The following is an 18,112-nucleotide window of genomic DNA, read 5'->3' on the forward strand; positions in this document are numbered from 1 at the left end:
AAAACAACTGCGACATATTTCATCTCATTCTATATTGATTTAACTCTACAATAAAATTCCAAACAACTACAAAACTTTCCTACTAATTCTAACAAGTAGTGATAGTCTATTTGTCCATATCAATGGTGTATCCCTTTGCTAAATTCGGAGGGAAGGCATTCCGGATGCCAAATCACATACAAAAATGCTATGGAGTTTGTTGCAGAATGATTACCCATCACAATTGTGTGTCATAACTTGCTACCAAACCCTTTTCCGTTGAGGGATCCAAAAATTGGAGGAAAATTAAACATTAAACATTTGCAAAAAAATCTAACTAGAAAGAACCCATTTCCAAAACCAATGCTCATTCCATACACTCTCCATCGATTCAAGTGGGACCCCTTTGGTTTCAGGCAAAAATACACCCACAACCATAGTCATAAGCAAAGTCGTGGCACCATAAAACAAAAACAACCCAAATTTCATATAACATAACATCGCCATCGATAACTGCGCCAGGATAAAAGTGATTAACAAATTTGTTGCAACGCTTATGCCTGTTCCAGCTGCACGGACCTCAATTGGTAGAATTTCACTCGGAACGAGCCATGTAAGTGGGCCCCATGACCATCCGAATGCCGATGAGATGAGACACATTAGGACTAGGACCACCACCCCGTAGTTTTTTGGAAACCCCTCGATCACGATTTGTGATTGAATGGCTAGTGTGCACGCGATAAATACCTTCATTTGATTTTTTTTATAAGTAAGTTCTTCAATTTTATTTGTTTCAATAGTTTGAATAACAGGGATGATCATGGTTCGATTTGGCTGAGTTTTTTTTTTATTGTTGGTTTTTTGAGTTTTCATTTAGTTTATTTTTTTCATAAGGAGAAGCAAACCTGAGAGAAAATGATTTGTATGCCACCCCCTATAAACAGAAACCGTCTTCCTATTTTATCAACCATACAAGTTGACATGAGTACCGACACCAAATTCACAAACCCGATCACCACCGCAGCTAACAACGATTCTTCCGTCCCCATCCCGATAGTCCTCATCACCACCGGTGCATAAAGCGCCACCATACCCACCCCAGTCAACTGCTGAAAACCCGCAATCGCCACGGTCAATATCAGTTGTGGCCGGTATCGCAGCTCCAATATCTTTAGATACGGATTCTGTGTATTCAACTTTGTGGCTTCGGTGGAGCTAACAAGGTCTTTTAGCTCCGCCTCGGCTTCTGCCTTAGTTGACCTCACTCTGGACAGTGTGGTCAATGCTTCATCCAGCTTGTCCCGTTGGATCAAGCTGGACGGGGTGTCGGGGATAAATATAGCCCCGACAATTAACAGGGTGGCTGGCAGACTTGCGTATCCCAACGCAAGCCGCCAGCCAAGGTTGGTGTTTGAGTGACTCGCACCGAAATTGATTATGCTGGCGAGTACACTCCCGCAACATACAAAGAATTGGAAAGCTGTGTTGAGCGTTCCTCGCCATTTTGATGGTGCCATTTCTGTTATGTAAACCGGAGCAGCCTTGTAGAAAACAGATTATAAGTAATTGTAAATAAAACTTTTCGGTTTTTTTTTTATTGAGTTCTTATTTGTTTATTTAATCATATATATTTTTAATTACCATAATAATAAAAATTAATTTAATTTGTTATGCGAATTCCTAAAGGGACTTACATGATATAAAAAGTGCACACCTGATTAGCGAAGCCAACTCCAAACCCTACGAAGAGGCGGCCGGCGATAAGCATAGCGAGGTTCTGTGCGAAAACTTCAAGGCCATTTCCGGTCAAGAACAGGATTCCGCTCGTAATCAAGCTAAACTTTCGTCCGATCAAACTCGTCACACGACCAGCTAACAACGACGATACCAATCCAGCGATGAACATCGACGAGATAAACGCCGTTAATCTATGGCTATTGAATCTACAATATTGGTCTTGTTTCATATCGTTATCTATCATCTTCAACAGAATCGCCGGGAAGAATTTTTTCAGAAATGGCTTCATCATCATTACACCTCCTACAAATACGATCGATCACAAGGTCAGGTTAGGTTTAATATAATATTCTACAACTATTTTGATGTAATTCTGCGAATTGCATCTACAATTTGATAGAAATTAAGTAGCACCTGAAACCGCGGTATCGTATCCGTACATTAAGCCAGCAGAACCTGCAATTATACAAATGTAGACGACGGTGTCTGTCAATGGCGTTTTTTCGACTTCTTCATTTTCTTCCATACTTGTTGACTTGATTATGCACGGACGTAATTTGATAGATAGATGTTATCGAGTAATTTTCCTTGATTTCTATGTTCTTCCTTCGGGAAAATGATTTGGATGAAGATGATAGATTAGATGTTTGCGAAATGGCGTTGAAAATTGTGGTGATAGATATGCCGCGGATTTTTTTTTTTTCGAATGTTTCATATAAAAATTTGAAGGAATTTAGAAAATGATAGGTAAGGAAAAATGAGATAATCATTTATGTTTATTGTTTACGACATGTTTTTCCTATTGAGTTATAATAATATTTTGATTTTTGTATTTTGACTTTAATATTATAAGCATTTACTTATTTTATTTTTGGAAAAACCATAAAACAAACGGAAATCAATATAAAATACAATCAACGATGAGTAAAAATCATCAACAGTTCAATAAATATAGGTGAATTCAAAATCAAGTTTTGCTCACTCATTTGCTAATTCAATTACGAATTTGCATCTTTTAATTCAACAGATACACAATGGGAGATCCACAACTAACCAAACTAGATTAAAGATTTTTAATTTGTTTCTCTAAGTTTTGACATGGATTTAATTTGACACATAGCATGAGTGCATGACATACTTTATGAGTAAACAAAATATGTGGCGATTGGGTATATGATCATGGAAAAATTTAAAGGAGAATCTATTATCAATTGAACTCGCAAAAAGCGATTGGACCCGTCGGTCTAATAATTAATAAGTTGGGTTGAAATTTTCTGCAATATTATTTCATTATTTCAACTCGTCAATCAGCTTAGAATATATATTTTATTTTCATTTATTATTTATTATAAATTTAATAGTTAACAATCAATATTTTAATTATTTATCTTTGTGTATGTGTTTGTGGTTGTATTTTTTTTCAAACTTAAACGATTATTAAAGTTTGTAACTTTTTTATCTAGTTTTTTTTTTTAATTATTAGAGTATGCAACATATTTAATTAGGTATTAGGTGTAAGTTTTATTTGTTTTTAAAAAAGAATTAAGTGGGATAAACCTGAGCTCATTTCATTATTAAAAATGTTGCGCTTTAAAAAAAAAAGATGTAAATACGATTTTATTTCATATAATAAACATATTATATTAGATTGAGTAGACTGGGTTAAAATTTTCAAAGTTAAACATGTCAATCCGATATTGACAACGTGACTCGTTATCACTCCAAATCAGATAAATTTGATGTATACGTTGCTACAATCAAAAATTTTAATACAAGAAAATATTATTTATGTAAGATTGTCTAACTTCTTGATATTTCTCGTTAACCAATGCTGTAATAATAATAATAAGATAAAATTGCAAAAATGGTTCCTGTGGTATGCGTTTTTTTGGGGTTTTAGTTCAAACCACGACTTTTTTGGATTGGTGGCCCTTTTGAGGTAGTTTCGTTGTGTTTTTGGTCCCTCGGTAAACTGAAATGACTGTAATGCCCTTCTGATATTTCTTTAATGTTTTTTTCTAATTAATTTAAATGAAAAAGAAATTTAATAAATAAATTGGACCCACATTTCTCTTTCTTTCTCTCTCTCTCTCTCTCTCTCTCTCTCTCCCCTAAAAGCCTACACCACCACCGCCTCTATGTCATGAATCGTCGGAGGATGGAAAACTTATGTTCTTCCTATAGGAGGCTGCTGTGTTTTCAGATTCATACATGAATCTCATATTCCTATAATTAATCGTCTTCCAATTCAAATAAAAATCACACAGTTGCAGTCATGGAGGTGGGGTTCGGAGGACCCGATTTGAATAATGTGTTTTCTGGAGAGTTCGATTCTATCAGTTTGAATCGGTGATGACTATTGGAGAAATTGAGTTGTAGTGATTGTTGCTCTGTTTTTTAATCTTTATATTACTGAAACTGAAATTGATTTTGATGGATTGTTAGGGAGAACACAACTCTTTTTTGGGGATAAATGGGTCGTGACAGTAGAGATAAACGATATTATGTTCATCTTCTTCAACAGATACACAAAACAAAGACACTCGTGATGGATCAAACAATGAAGGAACGAAAGAGACTAGAGGCGTTGGATGGGTCAGATTGGAGACGAGGGTAGACATTTGGAATGGGTCGATAGTGGAGCCACACAACGAAGCATCATCTGGTGAATGGATCTAGAAAACAGGTTTGTCGATCCTATAATTTTTTCAATTTGGTTGTTGTGGAAGCTTGATTGATGATTCTCATAACTGCTTGGTTCTAATATGGTGACCTATTGAACTTGGAAAATCCATTGATGGATATTTTAAAGTGGGTATTTCAGGATTTTGGTTTCTTGATTGAAGGTTCGTGTCCTGCAAAGTTGAGGAATATGTTGAAAAAAAAAAAAGAAACAAGGGGAATATGAACTCGAGTAGAGTACTTTCTCTTTGAGATCTCAAGCTTCTGGGTGAAGATGATGATCTAGACGATGAAATCATGTTTTAGTTCCAGATTCAAAAAGCATTTTTCGGACTCGATGTATTCGGATTTAAAATTCAAAATCTTGTATGTGTTGAAGAGCAAACCCAGAAAATCAAATATATTATTCAAATTTTGTTTTCTTGAGTATGTATGTTGAAGAACAAACCCATAAATCTAGATTTAATATGTGTATGTGTGTTGTTCTTGAATCTAACCAATGATTTGTTTTTCTATAATGAGTTTAGATGTTTTTATCTTGAGATGAGTTCATTTTGGTTGCAACATGGTAGTACAAATATGAAGCATTTAAAGATTGAAGCTTTCAAAGATTGAAGAAACTTCATCTTCATCAGAGAGAGAGAGAGAGAGAGAGAGAGAGAGAGAGAGATGGAGGGAGAGGTGAGTCCCTTTTTTTAATTATTAAAATAACTATTAGATTTAAAAAATTGAAATAAAAATGAAAAATAAATACCCCAAGGGTATTACAGTCACTTCACTATTTAGAGGGACTAAAAACGCAACGAAACTAGCTCAAAAGGACTATGAAACCAAAAAAGTCGAGGTTTGGACTAAAACCCCAAAAAAATGCATACCACAGGGACCATTTTTGCACTTTTGTCTAATAATAATAATAATAATAATAATAATAATAATAATAATAATAATAATAATAATAATAATAATAATAATGTTAATGGAAATAGTAACCTAGTCTAATAAATAAATAAATAAACGTGACTAGGAAAGGTATATCTAAATATCTAATGGTCCCTTGTAATTGAAGTTGTAGGTGACCAAATATTGAGACTGATGCAGAAATCATCGAATAGAACTCTAGGCAACCCTTTGGTGAAAATATAAGTTAAATGATACCATGACGGGACATGATCGAATGGGTATTCGGGGAGAGTATTGCCAAGATACAACGTTATCTGACAAATTTGGTCATAGTAACAGTTAGACATAATATTATTCTAAAGATTTGGGCAGAGTAACTATTAGACGTAATATTATTCTAAATATTTATGCAATATAACAACTAAGTATAATATTATCCGTGACATTTTGGCAGAGTGACTACCAGACATAATATTATCCTAATGATTCGAGTACATCAATGTTGCATGACAAATTATGATATAATATCTAATGATGTTTTTAGAAATCAATAATTTATTAATTATCATGTATTCCTCTTGGAAAACTTTTGAAAATGTAAAAGTAGGGTCGTGAACAGTGAACTCATCCTATTAGCGTGCTTTTCAGGGGCTCGGGAGCGTCGCGTCGAAACTCCGGATCACTAAGGAGGTCGGGAGGCTTAAGGATCGACATAGAGGATTTGAAAGGTGTGAGGAAATGGTCTGACCCGACCCGCTATTTATAGCAAGTCTTGAGACGTGCATCATGTATTTCTAAAGGTGTGCGTCGCACCTGTATGCGTTGTCTCCACCCGGGCACGGACACGTGTCTCTCTTGGGCCACGTCACTCGTATCATCGCAAATCTGGTGTTAGTGTGCACGCTACACGTGGTGCACGTGATGCGCACATGGATTTATGGATTTTGAAATTTTTGTAACTCCCGCGTACGAGCCTCATTTTCTACGTTCTTTATACTCACACGATGGTCTTGATGAGTACTACAACTTTCAGTTAGGTTGTTTTAGTTGATTCCAAAATTAATTTATAAAAATCATAACTCCTTCATACGAGCTTCGTTTTTTGTCTTCTGTGTCTTAAAAATCTTATCTCAAGGGGTATTATGATTCTCCTTTTAGGTGAAAATCAACTGATCTTTTTGTTAATTTTTTTGACGCAAGTTTTTACGGGCGATTGGTTTTTATATTTTATAAAATTCATATTTCTTTCATATGATGTTCATTTTTTACAAATTTTATATTTTTGGAACCACACTAACATGTGCTTTTTGAATATATATATATATATATATATATATATATATATATATATATATATATATATATATATATATATATATATATATATATATATATATATATATATATATATATATATATATAACAAAACTTTTTGCGCATCCGATTTCCAGTCTTTTGATTTAACTAACCATATTTTTACAAATATAAAAGAAACAACTAAGAAAGAAAGAGAACGAGAATGGCCGACTTATTTAGTTGCTTTAGGAATTCATCTTTGGAGAAATGAAAGATCGAGATCGATTAGGGTATGGTACCATGTTAAATTTTGTAATTGATTGAGCTTTCTTGTTGACTAATAGTGTAATATATACATAATAATAATCATATTTATAGAAATTGGCAACCTAGTCTAATAATACTACGATGACTAATAAGAAGAAACTAATGGATTTGAGTAAATTACAAAATGGTCCTTATTTTTATATGATTATTTTGAATTAAGTCTTGTTTTTTTCTTTTTTCGTTTTTAACTTGGACCATCCTTGATATATATATATTTTTTTATGTTACTGTAACACCCCGATTCTCAGGTATTGATTTAATATAAGAATTTTCTTGATTTCGAGGTCTACTCGACGAGTTGACATCCCTACTCGTCAAATAGCAACGGGTTGGTCCACGCGTTTTAGTGACCTACTCACCGAGTCCAAGAAGAGACTCGACGAGTAGGAGCTGGCAGATGAAACCCTAAATTTTTGGGTATTTCACCATATTTAAAGGATCATTGGTCTCCCCCAACCTCCCCTTACAGCTCCTTGGCACCCTTAAACCCTAAATTGTGTGTGTGTGTGTGTGTGTTTCTTTGGTGTGTTAAAGCTTGGAAGATGGATCTTGGTGAGGAAACTCTTGGGGAAACAAGTAAATTGAAGCAAGGAACTCGTGGGAAGCGAAGATCTACTTTAGTTGGCACTCTCTTGAAGGTATTAGGTTGTTTCCTTGGCTCATTTCATCTTTGATCTCTTTTGGGTAGGGTTTTAGGAAAGGTTTCTTGTGTTTGAGCCAAGATTTGAAGTTGCAACTTCAGATACGGACTCCCTATGGCCTCTAGATCCATGAAGTTATCAGCTTTGTCAAATATGAGCCTTCCCTCAAGTGTGAGACTTCTTTACAAGCTTGGTGTTGTCATTTTAAGACTTTAGAGCTTTTCATGCACGTAAAGTTTGCAACTTTACGTGATAAACATGCCTTAGGAAGCTGGATCTACAATTTGGAGCCTTAGCATGGCCTAAAAAGCCTCTATATGGATGAATGACTGAAGGGACTCGGCGAGTCGCACGGTCGACTCGGCAAGTCCGATGAAGATTGTCGTGGGCTCGGCGAGTCAGATGAGTGACACGGCGAGTCGGCTACGGTTTTCCTAACCTTTGGACACATATGAACGCGACGAGTTGTAAAGGGAAAACTCGACGAGTTAGCCAAGGAGTTACGACCACTGACACTAGGAACTCGACGAGTCACTCAAGTGACTCGGCGAGTTATGCCAAGAACTCAGCGAGTAGCTGAGGGTACTCGACGAGTTGAGGTCACCATAGACTGTTGACCTTGATAGTTGACTTTGACTTTGACTTTGACCAAGTTTTAACTGTTGGACTTATGGAGTATTTTGGGAAATTATGAGCATGGTGGGGATATTGAGTCAAGAAGGTCATGATGGGTATTAACTTAATATTTATGGTGTGATAGTGTGGGATTTCCGGGGAGGATAGCAGTCAAAGATTTGCAGTACTTCAGCATTACTTTCGAGGTGCAACACCCAAAGTCTGGAAGGCCAAGAAAGGAAATAAAACCCTAATTTTAAAGGGCGACTCGGCGAGTCCAAGGAGGAACTCGGCGAGTCCGAGCGGGATCCGGGTCGAGGAGTAAGTGACCGACTCGGCGAGTCGGCCAAGGGGACTCGGCGAGTCTGGTCTGTACGAGGAAAACCCTAAATTCGGGACTTGGAGCCTATTTAAGCGCCTCATTCTCCTCCTTAGGGTTCCTTTACTGCCTCTCTAACCCAGAACACCAAACCCTAGCCGGCATATCCATTGTTTGAGCCATTTGTTGCCTTGAAGGGTGCATTAAAGCTTGGAGAAGGAAGACGGAACTTGGAGGTGCAAGAAAGGACTATAGATCTGGGATTGTGACAATATTTCTGAGCATTTGGAGGTAATAAACTACTTCTTGGACTCTTTTGCACCTAGATCTATGTGTGGTTGTTGGGGCTTTTTAGCCATAATGATATCCATTTGAGTTAGAAGCCAGATCTGAAGTTGCTACTTCGGATCTAAGCATATTATGGTCTTGAGAAGCATAAAGTATCTTCCCTTGAGTTGATTATGGAGCCTCTTTGCCTTAAACCCTAGTTTATGGTGTATTTTGCCTAGATCTCCTTCTCTACACGTAAAGTTTGCAAATTTACGTGAGGAATAGGCTTGGGAAGGGTAGATCTACACTTTGGAGTCCATGCATGACTCAAAAGTTCTCTGCATGTAAGGAGATCTGAATGGACTCGGCGAGTCCTTTGAGTGGACTCAGTGAGTAGCATGAAGAGTAGGATCAACTCGACGAGTGGGATATTGGTTTCTGGCGGTTTATTTGTTCAACTCGCAATAGTCGATACACATTCAAAAGGAACAAACAACACTTGGGCTCCCCAGGGTAAGGAACTCGGTCTGATGAACCCTTTGCGGAGTAGCTCATTAAGCTAACGGGATAACTCTTGCATTTCTGTTGGCACTAAGCGATTGGAAGATTTAGCTACAGGGTAGCTCCAGGAATTAGATCGATGCGAAAACTCAACTTGAAGTTCGGGAGGAATTCCCGGGAGCTCTTCAGGAAAGACATCAGGAAAATTACAGACTTCGGGGATGCTCTCAAGTTCTTTAACTTCCTAATTCTCATTGATCACATGGGCTAGGAATGCATGGCACTCCTTTCGGGGAAACTTTTGAGCTTTGATGCACGAAGCGATGCGAGGGCTGAAACTAAGTTTATCACTGTAGATCCTAAGAGTTTGATCAGAGGGGAGATTGGGACAGATGGCTGTAACAAAGGATATCTGCATGGTTGGGACTCAACCAATCCGTGTCCATAAGAACATCAAAGCTCTTGATGGTAACTGATATTAGGTCAATGAGAAATGAATGATCATTCAGGGTAAGGGTGCAGTGTTCTCTTTCTCACCGTTAGTCGTCTCGATGGTAAATGTTTTGGTTACTAGTTGAGGACTATGTTCATGAAGATGTTCGAATGAATAGCTAATAAATTATCTTTTAGTACTAGAATCAAAAAGGATTGTAAGCATAAGGGTTGTCGAAGAGGAATATACATGCGGCAACGGTGGGATCGACGGCTGCCTCATCTTGTCCCATAGCTAGGACTCTCTCGGTGTTGCCAGTTGCTGCTGCCTTGGGGCAGTTTCTCTTGTAATGCCCGACTTCGCCACAACCATAGCAGGCCTGACTGATGCCCGCTCCGAAAGCTTGATTGGTTGATTGGGTTGGGGTTCTGCAGCTTCGCGCAAGGTGACCCTCTTGGCCACAGTTTTTGTAAAATTCTCACGACATGGGCTAGGGATATGATGGTGGTAACTGCACTGGTTGCACCACGGAAGAATACCAACATATCCAGTGATAGGTGCTTGGGCTGAGGAACCGACGACAAAAATAGCAGCAGGGGTAGTGGCAGCGTAGACTGCCACTGTTTGTTGCTTCTTCGAGGACTCCTGTAAAGACTAATTCTTCTTCTTCTTCCAAAACTTTCTTTTCTCACCGCTTCTCTTTGTCGGCTCAGGAGTGGTGGATGCTTCCTCTAGGTCGTCACTGTGGTCGATCAGGATTTGCACTAGGCATTTGGCGCTGTCGTATGTGTCTGGCTTTGCAGCCAAAACATTTCCCTTGGTTGGGTGGGTCAACCCCCATATGAACCTCTCAATCTTTTTGTTTTCCGGGGTAACCATTCCCGGACAAAGAAGCGCCAAATCATCGAATCTGGAAGTGTAAGCGGCGATATCGGAACCTTTCATCTTCAGGTTCCGGAGTTCATGCTCCAGCTTCTACATTTCACCCCAAGGGCATTACTCCGCGAGCAGCAGTTCCTTAAGGACTTCCCAACCCATAGCATTGGCTACAGGTAGGGTTAAGGATTTGACTCGGCCGTTCTACCAAGTCAGAGCTTTATCGGTGAACGTGCAGGCAGCAAATTTCACCTTGTCGGATTATGAACAGGCATAGATCTCGAAGATAGATTCGATTTTCTCTAACCACCGAGTTAGGGCAATGACACCTCCTGTACCATCGAAGAATGTGGGTTTTGCGTTCATAAAGTCCTTGTAGGAACACTCCTTCCGGTGTCCCTGGCTACCTTCCTGGTTTTGGGGCTGAGTACCACCTCTTGGCCCGCCTGAACCAACGAGGTTCATCTGCGATATGGTTGCAGCCACAACAGCATTAACAATTGCTTGAAACATGACGGGATCAAATTGAGGAGGAGGTGGTGGCGGAGGAGGATTGTTGTTCTTTGAGTTGGGTCTTTTCCTTGGAGGCATCTTAATCTATAATAGCCAGGAAAGAGAGGATCATAAGTCCTCGGAATTTAATCAAGAGATATGGAACAGGGGATATCTCATTATGACAGATATAGGATTCTATAAGCGATAAGCAGGAAAGAGTTATCAAAGCAAATAAACTATCGCTAAAGGAATGATTGAGGAGTAACGCTGGAATGAGGATTTCTATAACGAAGTTGGCTCTAGAAATACTCCCATAGTATTTCATGTTTCGCTGTGACGACGACTCATTGTTTGGGTATTGAGTAAGTTTTAGGCATGCTGAACATCACAGTCACTCCCAAGCACATGTTGGCCGTGTCTCAAATGAATATAGTTGATCATGCTATATTGACCCTAGACACGACTACATAACTGTCCAGGTTTAACCGCAACATACAACACTCAATTACTTATGTTCTGTTCTACTCGTAGTTACGGTTTCCAGCGGTTAGGTATACTTGTATACTTTTGAAAATACTTATATTTTAAAGTATACTTTTAGTTCAGAGCATTTCGGCCCCTTAGTGTTCATAGTCTTATAGCACGTAAGGTTTGGTATACTAGTTCACTATAAACAAGGGCTCTGATACCAATCTGTCACACCCCGAAACCGATGGCGGATTCGTTATGGGGTGGGGGACGTCATGTAGTATCGCAAACAATGTACATAGTAAGCGTAGTAAACACAACCATTACATTACATAGAAATATTTACATTGTTTAAGTCCAGTAATAAACAGGTTTCCTTTGTTTTTTCTGATAAAGTCGTTATCTAAGAAAATCCCATATTTTCTTATAAGTAAAGTTTAGTTATCCGTTTGTTGCACAGTCAAGTTTTGGTGTTCTAAGTCCAGTATTGTAATCCCCTAAGTCGTATCTAAGCTCCAAATATGGTTTGGAAGGGTTTTAAGGCTCAAAATATATATGAGTTTGCGGCCCAAGGGTGTTCCAGGCCCGTAAACTCATGTCTTTGGTCCTATTTCATGATTTAACCATGAATTTGCAAGCTAAACTTGTTAATCTATGAGTTAGGAAGGATTACATACCAATTTGGGGCTTGATATGAGTGATTTTTGGATCCAAGAGTGAGTTTTTGGAGAGAGAGTAGAGAGAGAGAGTGGAAAAGCTTAAAATGAATCCCACTCAACTTTAAATAGGGTTCGGGTTTGGGGCTCGGTGGAATTCTACTTGATACTGACGTTAAACGGGGCTTTTGGTCGTACCCGATTAAGTTACCGTAAACTGACGCGGTCGAAACTAAAAGTTTTCCAATTAATAATTTGGGGTGTATTCATGTGTTTCTAATGGGTTTGGACACTCACAAGGTCATTATAAAAGTCTCAATTTAAATGACCTAACCCGAAATGTTAGCGGAAAATTTGAAAGATAGACGGTTTCGCTGACGGGAACGGGTTATCATGACGGAAAAATTTTCGGATTGTCACAGTACGGAGGTCCGTGAAGATATACGTGAATTCCTTTCCGCATACGGATTCAACAAAGGGACTCGACGAGTCTGTAGGCTACTCGACGAGTAGCCCTTGTTTTGAAATATCTATAAATAGCATCCACAAATCCAAATGAGGTCTCTTTCTGGATTTTGGAGAACTTACTTGGAGACTAAGGAACTTGCTGGAGATCAGAAGAACGTGTGAAGAACCCTAATCCTTTAATCTCGGAAGGAATAAGGCAATCTAATTAGTTTTTCTACTTTACTTTTGCATAGAATGATGTTAGGGTTACTTAGATTCGTTTTTAGGTTGTTACATACTTAAGTCACGAACTAAATCAGTTCGTTTCTATTTAGGGAAAACGAATTTTCTCCTATGGTTTGATACAATCTTTTTATTAATTGTTAATTGGTGATTTTGTCAAATTAAGCTTGTTAAAGACCCTTACGCATTAACCATAACTATTTTTGTTAATTGCTAAGTAATTAAGTTGCATGAACATCTTTTGATTGCTTATCTCATATAATTCTATGTGAACACATTGCTATATGCCTAGGAATAATGAATATGAAACTAGGATTAACTAGAGAATGGGTAAATTAATGTGTGAGCTTGATTGATACACCATCAACAAGAGGTTAATTGAATCACCACTTCAAGTAGCTAATTACAAGTCTTATTTAATCCGAACAATTGAACTAGGAGGTTTATTAGTTTAATCACTTGATCACTGCTTAAATTAATCTATTTTCTAAGGATTGGTAATAAAGAATGTGAACCTAATCACCATAATCGGTAACTAATAACAATTAATCTATCACATTAACATAAAAATGAACCATAGGAGTAAATGAGTTGAACCTAAATAAAAATCCTTTTTGATCATTCAATTTAGTTGTTTTACGTGTTTTCAGCTATTAGTTGATTAGTTAAACAACTAAATTCAATGATCAAAAAGGGTTTTTGTTTAGGTTCAACTCATTTACTCCTATGGTTCATTTTTATGTTAATGTGATAGATTAATTGTTATTGGTTACCGATTATGGTGATTAGGTTCACATTCGTTATTACCAATCCTTAGAAAATAGATTAATTTAAGCAGTGATCAAGTGATTAAACTAATAAGCCTCCTAGTTCAATTATGCAGATTAAATAAGACTTGTAATTAGCTAATTGAAGTGATGATTCAATTAACCTCTTGTTGATGGTGTATCAATCAAGCTCACACATTAATTTACCCATTCTCTAGTTAATCCTAGTTTCATATTCATTATTCCTAGGCATATAGCAATGTGTTCACATAGAATTATATGAGATAAGCAATCAAGAGATGTTCATGCAACTTAATTACTTAGCAATTAACAGAAAATAGTTATGGTTAATGCATAAGGGTCTTTAACAAGCTTAATTTAACAAAATCACCAATTAACAATTAATAAAAAGAGTGTATCAAACCATAGGAGCAAATTCGTTTTCCCAAAACAGAAACTAACTGATTTAGTTCATGATATCAGTATGTAACAAGCTAAAAACAAATCTAAGTAACCCTAACATCGTTCTATGCAAAAGTAAAGTAGAAAAACTAATTATATTGCCTTATTCCTTCCGATATTAAAGGATTAGGGTTCTTCACACATTCTTCTGATCTCCAGCAAGTTCCTTAGTCGCCAAGTAAGTTCTCCAAAAGCCAGAAAGAGACCGCATTCGGATTTGTGGTTGCTATTTATAGATATGGGGCTACTCGTCGAGTCCCTTTGTTGAATCCATATACGACAAGTACTTCACGTATATCTTTGCCAACCTTCGTATGTACTCATCGAGTAGTCGTCCCTACTCGCCGAGTAGCTTCAGAATTAGGCAACTTTCTTCTTTCTTCCATTCCCGAGCTTCCGATCGTAACTCCTGCTTCCTTTTGCTTTCGAGCTTCCCTTCTAGACTGAAAATACAATTTGAACATTATTAAGTACCTTTTGTCCATAAAATGTAAATAATTATCTAATAAATGATATAAATCTATACTAAAAATATAGCTAAGTATGCAAATATCAACCTTCATCCATTCCACTACTAAACATAAACCTTCTAAAAACCTACAACTCAATAGAAAGTGACTTTCTTCCATTTCACGGGAGAGTTGACCAAGAATGAGAAGGGGACAAAAGTTATGGCAATAGGAGATACAAAGAGGGCTCAAAGGGTGGTGGAAGGTCCCAGTGTTTATCGTATGCGGATGGAGGAGGGAGGAAGTTGGTGTTATATTACAAACTTGATAGATAAACAATATGATGATCAGTATTGTGAACTAATTCTTACTTGTTAGTAAAATCCAAAGTAAACGAATTGACAAATGATATTGAGAAATATATGTTTATTAGTCACAAATAATAACTTCAATTATTATTATTTGTTTACCAAGTTTCATACATAAATTAAAAACCAACTTGAAAAATGCAGATGTTGTCCGGTTACCACACAAAATGACTATTGTACTTAAATGTTTTTACACTCTCCCATGGATGTAAGTTAAATCGTAGTGTTGAAAATAGTGTCTACAATTATAACATTTGGTAATGTTACTATTTATAGAATGACCATTTTGGGTTACACAAGGACAATTTAAGTAATAATTGAAAAAAAAGAGTATTAGTGATCTAGTTTGAAAATTTATTTGTATTTAAAAAATTACTAGAATCTTGTAGAATTTAAAAGGGTTAAAATGTAAAGATTTAAAAGTCAAATCTTAGAGATATCTACTTAATGACCAAGTAATTATCCAATAAGGATTCTAGACCCTCCCATATGGTGCCCAATGTAACACTCGCAGATTCGGTTTAGTCAATTTAGAGACAATAAGCCTCAAAAATAACTTTTTTTGATATAAGATTATTTAGAATAAATAATTTTTACCAAGTTATATTATATGTCACAAGGGTTCCGTACATGTAAAGAACGCTGAAATCCGAGTTATATCAAAGAAGTTATGACCGGTCGAAGTTTTACGGCAAAACCGGCACGACACCGGGAATCGTAAAAAGTGAATTTACAATAAAGTAATTTTTAGACTTAAAGATCTAAACGAAATTTGTGGTATATGTTAAACCGAGAGTGTGCATAAAAAGAACGTCAAAATCTGACTTCGTATGAAGAAGTTGTGGTTTTTCCAACATTTAGCATAACAGTGCACAACCCGAAATTTGAATTTTAGATCGGTTAATTTTTAGAAAAAATAATGTAAACAAGAAATGAAGATATCATTAATAGGAGTTCAAAGATAAAAAAAACAGTCAAAAACAGAGCTCGTATACGAAAGATATGGACGAAACTTAGTCCCTACTCTTCGAGCGCGACGAATTCGATACAGCTTTGTAAATCTGATATAGAATGAGAATTAGCCGACGAGATCTAAATGAAAGTTGTAGTACTCGTAAATACCAATGTGTGGATATAAAGAACGTCGATAATAGAGCTCGTATGTTAAAGATATTGACGAAACTTAGTCCCTACTCTTCGAGTGCGATAAATTCGATACATTTTTGCAAATCGGAGATAGAATGAGAATTAGCCGACGGGGTCTAAATGAAAGTTGTAGTACTCATAAATACCAACATGTGGATATAAATAACGTATAAAAGGGAGCTCGTAAGCAGAAGATACGGACGAAACTTAGGGCCTACTCTACGATAAAACCTATATAAATAAAGGCTGAATCCTTCATATTTTCTTCACACCATAAGCCTTTCTTTCTCTCTCTAACTTCTCTCTAGACTCCTAAAACAAATTTGAATCCCTAGTAACCTCAAGTTGCTAGAGGAAATACCCAGAGCGCCCGAAGGCTCCGAGAAAAAGAGTTTTTCAGTCCAGAAGCTCTACTCCAACGGAACCCAATTTTTAGCAAAACACGTTATAAGTGAGATACGCCTAACCTACTTTAAATATAACTTATATTTAAATATAGTATCGTTATTATGAACCTATCAATAAGATTTATCAATGATTCAAAGTCGTTATACTGATTGATCTACTTACGAGGATGATGTCTAGGTTGTGATTTAGTGAGATGTTTACAGTGGGATTTCCAAACAGTATACTTCGTATACCAAACAAACCCTACCTCTTATATGATCATACCTGGTTGTTCCTTACTTGATAGATCATGAAGTAGTCTTTGATTTAATGATGAATCTAGACTAATAATTAATCGCAATAAAGATTAGACTAAAACTTAGCGATAATAATGCTAGGTTTCATCGAAGGAAAATAGAATCGTTAGAAGCGAAGTGTTGCCCGAGTTTGGAATCATCACTTTGACAAGTGTAATGCCTGTGTTTCCGGGCTTGCCATTTTTAGCAATGTAATAGTCTAGGTTAACCTTTGTAACCAGTTTTGAAATAATAGAAGTGTATTATTTGAGTATTATGTGTTTTGTACTTAATTGCTTAATTATGTGGTTTGATTAATTAAGAATAAAAATAAGCGTCAAAATTTAAGTGAATAATAAACTTGATATCTTTATATAATGTTGTAGTAGTTGAAACAAGGTTTCCGAAGATATAAAGAATGCCGAAATCCGAGTTATAACGAAGAAGTTATGACCTGTCGAAGTTTCGCGACAGAACCGGCACCGCTGAATGACGTAAAAAGTGAAATTTACGTTAGAGCGATATGTAGCCTTAGTGATCTAAATGAGAATCGAAGATCTCGTTGTTAGTATCGAAGCGATAAAATGTTAGGCGAGAACGGACGTCAAACGAAGAAGTTATGAATTTATAACGAAATTTTCTGTCCTGGCCTATTAAAAATAAATAATAAAAATAAAGTCAAAAATAGCCGATAGAGTCTAAACGAAAGTTGTAGAGCGTAGTCTCACCTTCGCGTGGATATAAAGAACGTCGAAAACGGAGTTTGTATGAAGAAGATATGAATTTTCGAAGTTTATTAAATAATTAATAATTAAATTTAATTATTAAATCCGACCTTATCCGAAGAGGAGTCACCGGACTCATCCGAAGTACGCCCCGCGTACAGCGAAGAATGTCGACACTCGCACTCGAGGACTTCGGATGACGCATGCAGTGACGAATTCGGAGCAGTACGCCTCGCGTACTCCGAGGCTCCAGCCTCCTATAAATAGGATGCGAGGCTGTCGAGTTTCTTTGCTATTTTTCTCTCTTCTCTCTCCCGTTTTGCATTGTTTTGCGTGCCAGAAATACCCCGAAGCCCCGGTAATATTCCCGAGTCCCGAAGCAAGTTCCGAGATCCCGAAGATCCCGAGAAGTGCGGTTTCCGAGCCGAAGCTCTGCCCGCGAGAAGTTCGATTTTTGTAGAGATCTTCCAGATCTGCTGAGAAATACTACTCCTACGAGCCGTAGTGCTATCCGATCATCTTCTGATCAGGTGAGTGTATACTACCTTTCATAAACACGATAATAATACAAGTATTGTTTGAGTGTATTAAGTATATTGTTGTTTATATGTGCGAGGGTGTAGATAC

General features: G+C 37.0%; 1 protein-coding gene and 1 long non-coding RNA gene across 3 annotated transcripts; one reads left to right on the plus strand and one right to left on the minus strand.

Annotated features, from left to right (window-relative positions):
- Positions 1-50: 50 nt before the first annotated feature.
- Positions 51-2,468, minus strand: LOC145016482 (sugar transport protein 5-like). Its single transcript, XM_078974785.1, has 4 exons — positions 2,131-2,468; positions 1,694-2,019; positions 885-1,520; positions 51-726 (listed from the first exon to the last, which is right to left on the minus strand). The coding sequence occupies exons 1-4, from the start codon at positions 2,240-2,242 to the stop codon at positions 313-315; spliced, it is 1,488 nt and encodes a 495-aa protein (XP_078830911.1). The 5' UTR covers positions 2,243-2,468; the 3' UTR covers positions 51-312.
- Positions 1,957-4,885, plus strand: LOC145014429 (uncharacterized). Of its 2 annotated transcripts, none has more exons than XR_013665529.1 (3): positions 1,957-2,042; positions 4,241-4,402; positions 4,529-4,885. It is a non-coding gene; the product is annotated as an uncharacterized LOC145014429 (long non-coding RNA). The 2 variants fall into 2 exon arrangements; XR_013665528.1 differs by having other exon boundaries at positions 4,541-4,880.
- The last annotated feature ends 13,227 nt before the right edge of the window (positions 4,886-18,112 follow it).

Source organism: Lactuca saligna, chromosome 9 (assembly GCF_052625555.1).
Source record: "Lactuca saligna cultivar CGN05327 chromosome 9, ASM5262555v1, whole genome shotgun sequence".
NCBI lineage: Eukaryota > Viridiplantae > Streptophyta > Magnoliopsida > Asterales > Asteraceae > Lactuca > Lactuca saligna.

What these genes read in the sequence shown, in the direction of transcription:
- LOC145016482 (XM_078974785.1), bottom strand. Translation starts at nt 2,242, where the DNA reads ATGGAAGAAAATGAAGAAGTCGAAAAAACGCCATTGACAGACACCGTC. An exon ending in GAGTTGGCTTCGCTAATCAG is followed by an intron (nt 1,521 to 1,693) that starts GTGTGCACTTTT and finishes GTTTTCTACAAG; the next exon opens with GCTGCTCCGGTTTACATAAC. An exon ending in TACAAATCATTTTCTCTCAG is followed by an intron (nt 727 to 884) that starts GTTTGCTTCTCC and finishes AATCAAATGAAG; the next exon opens with GTATTTATCGCGTGCACACT.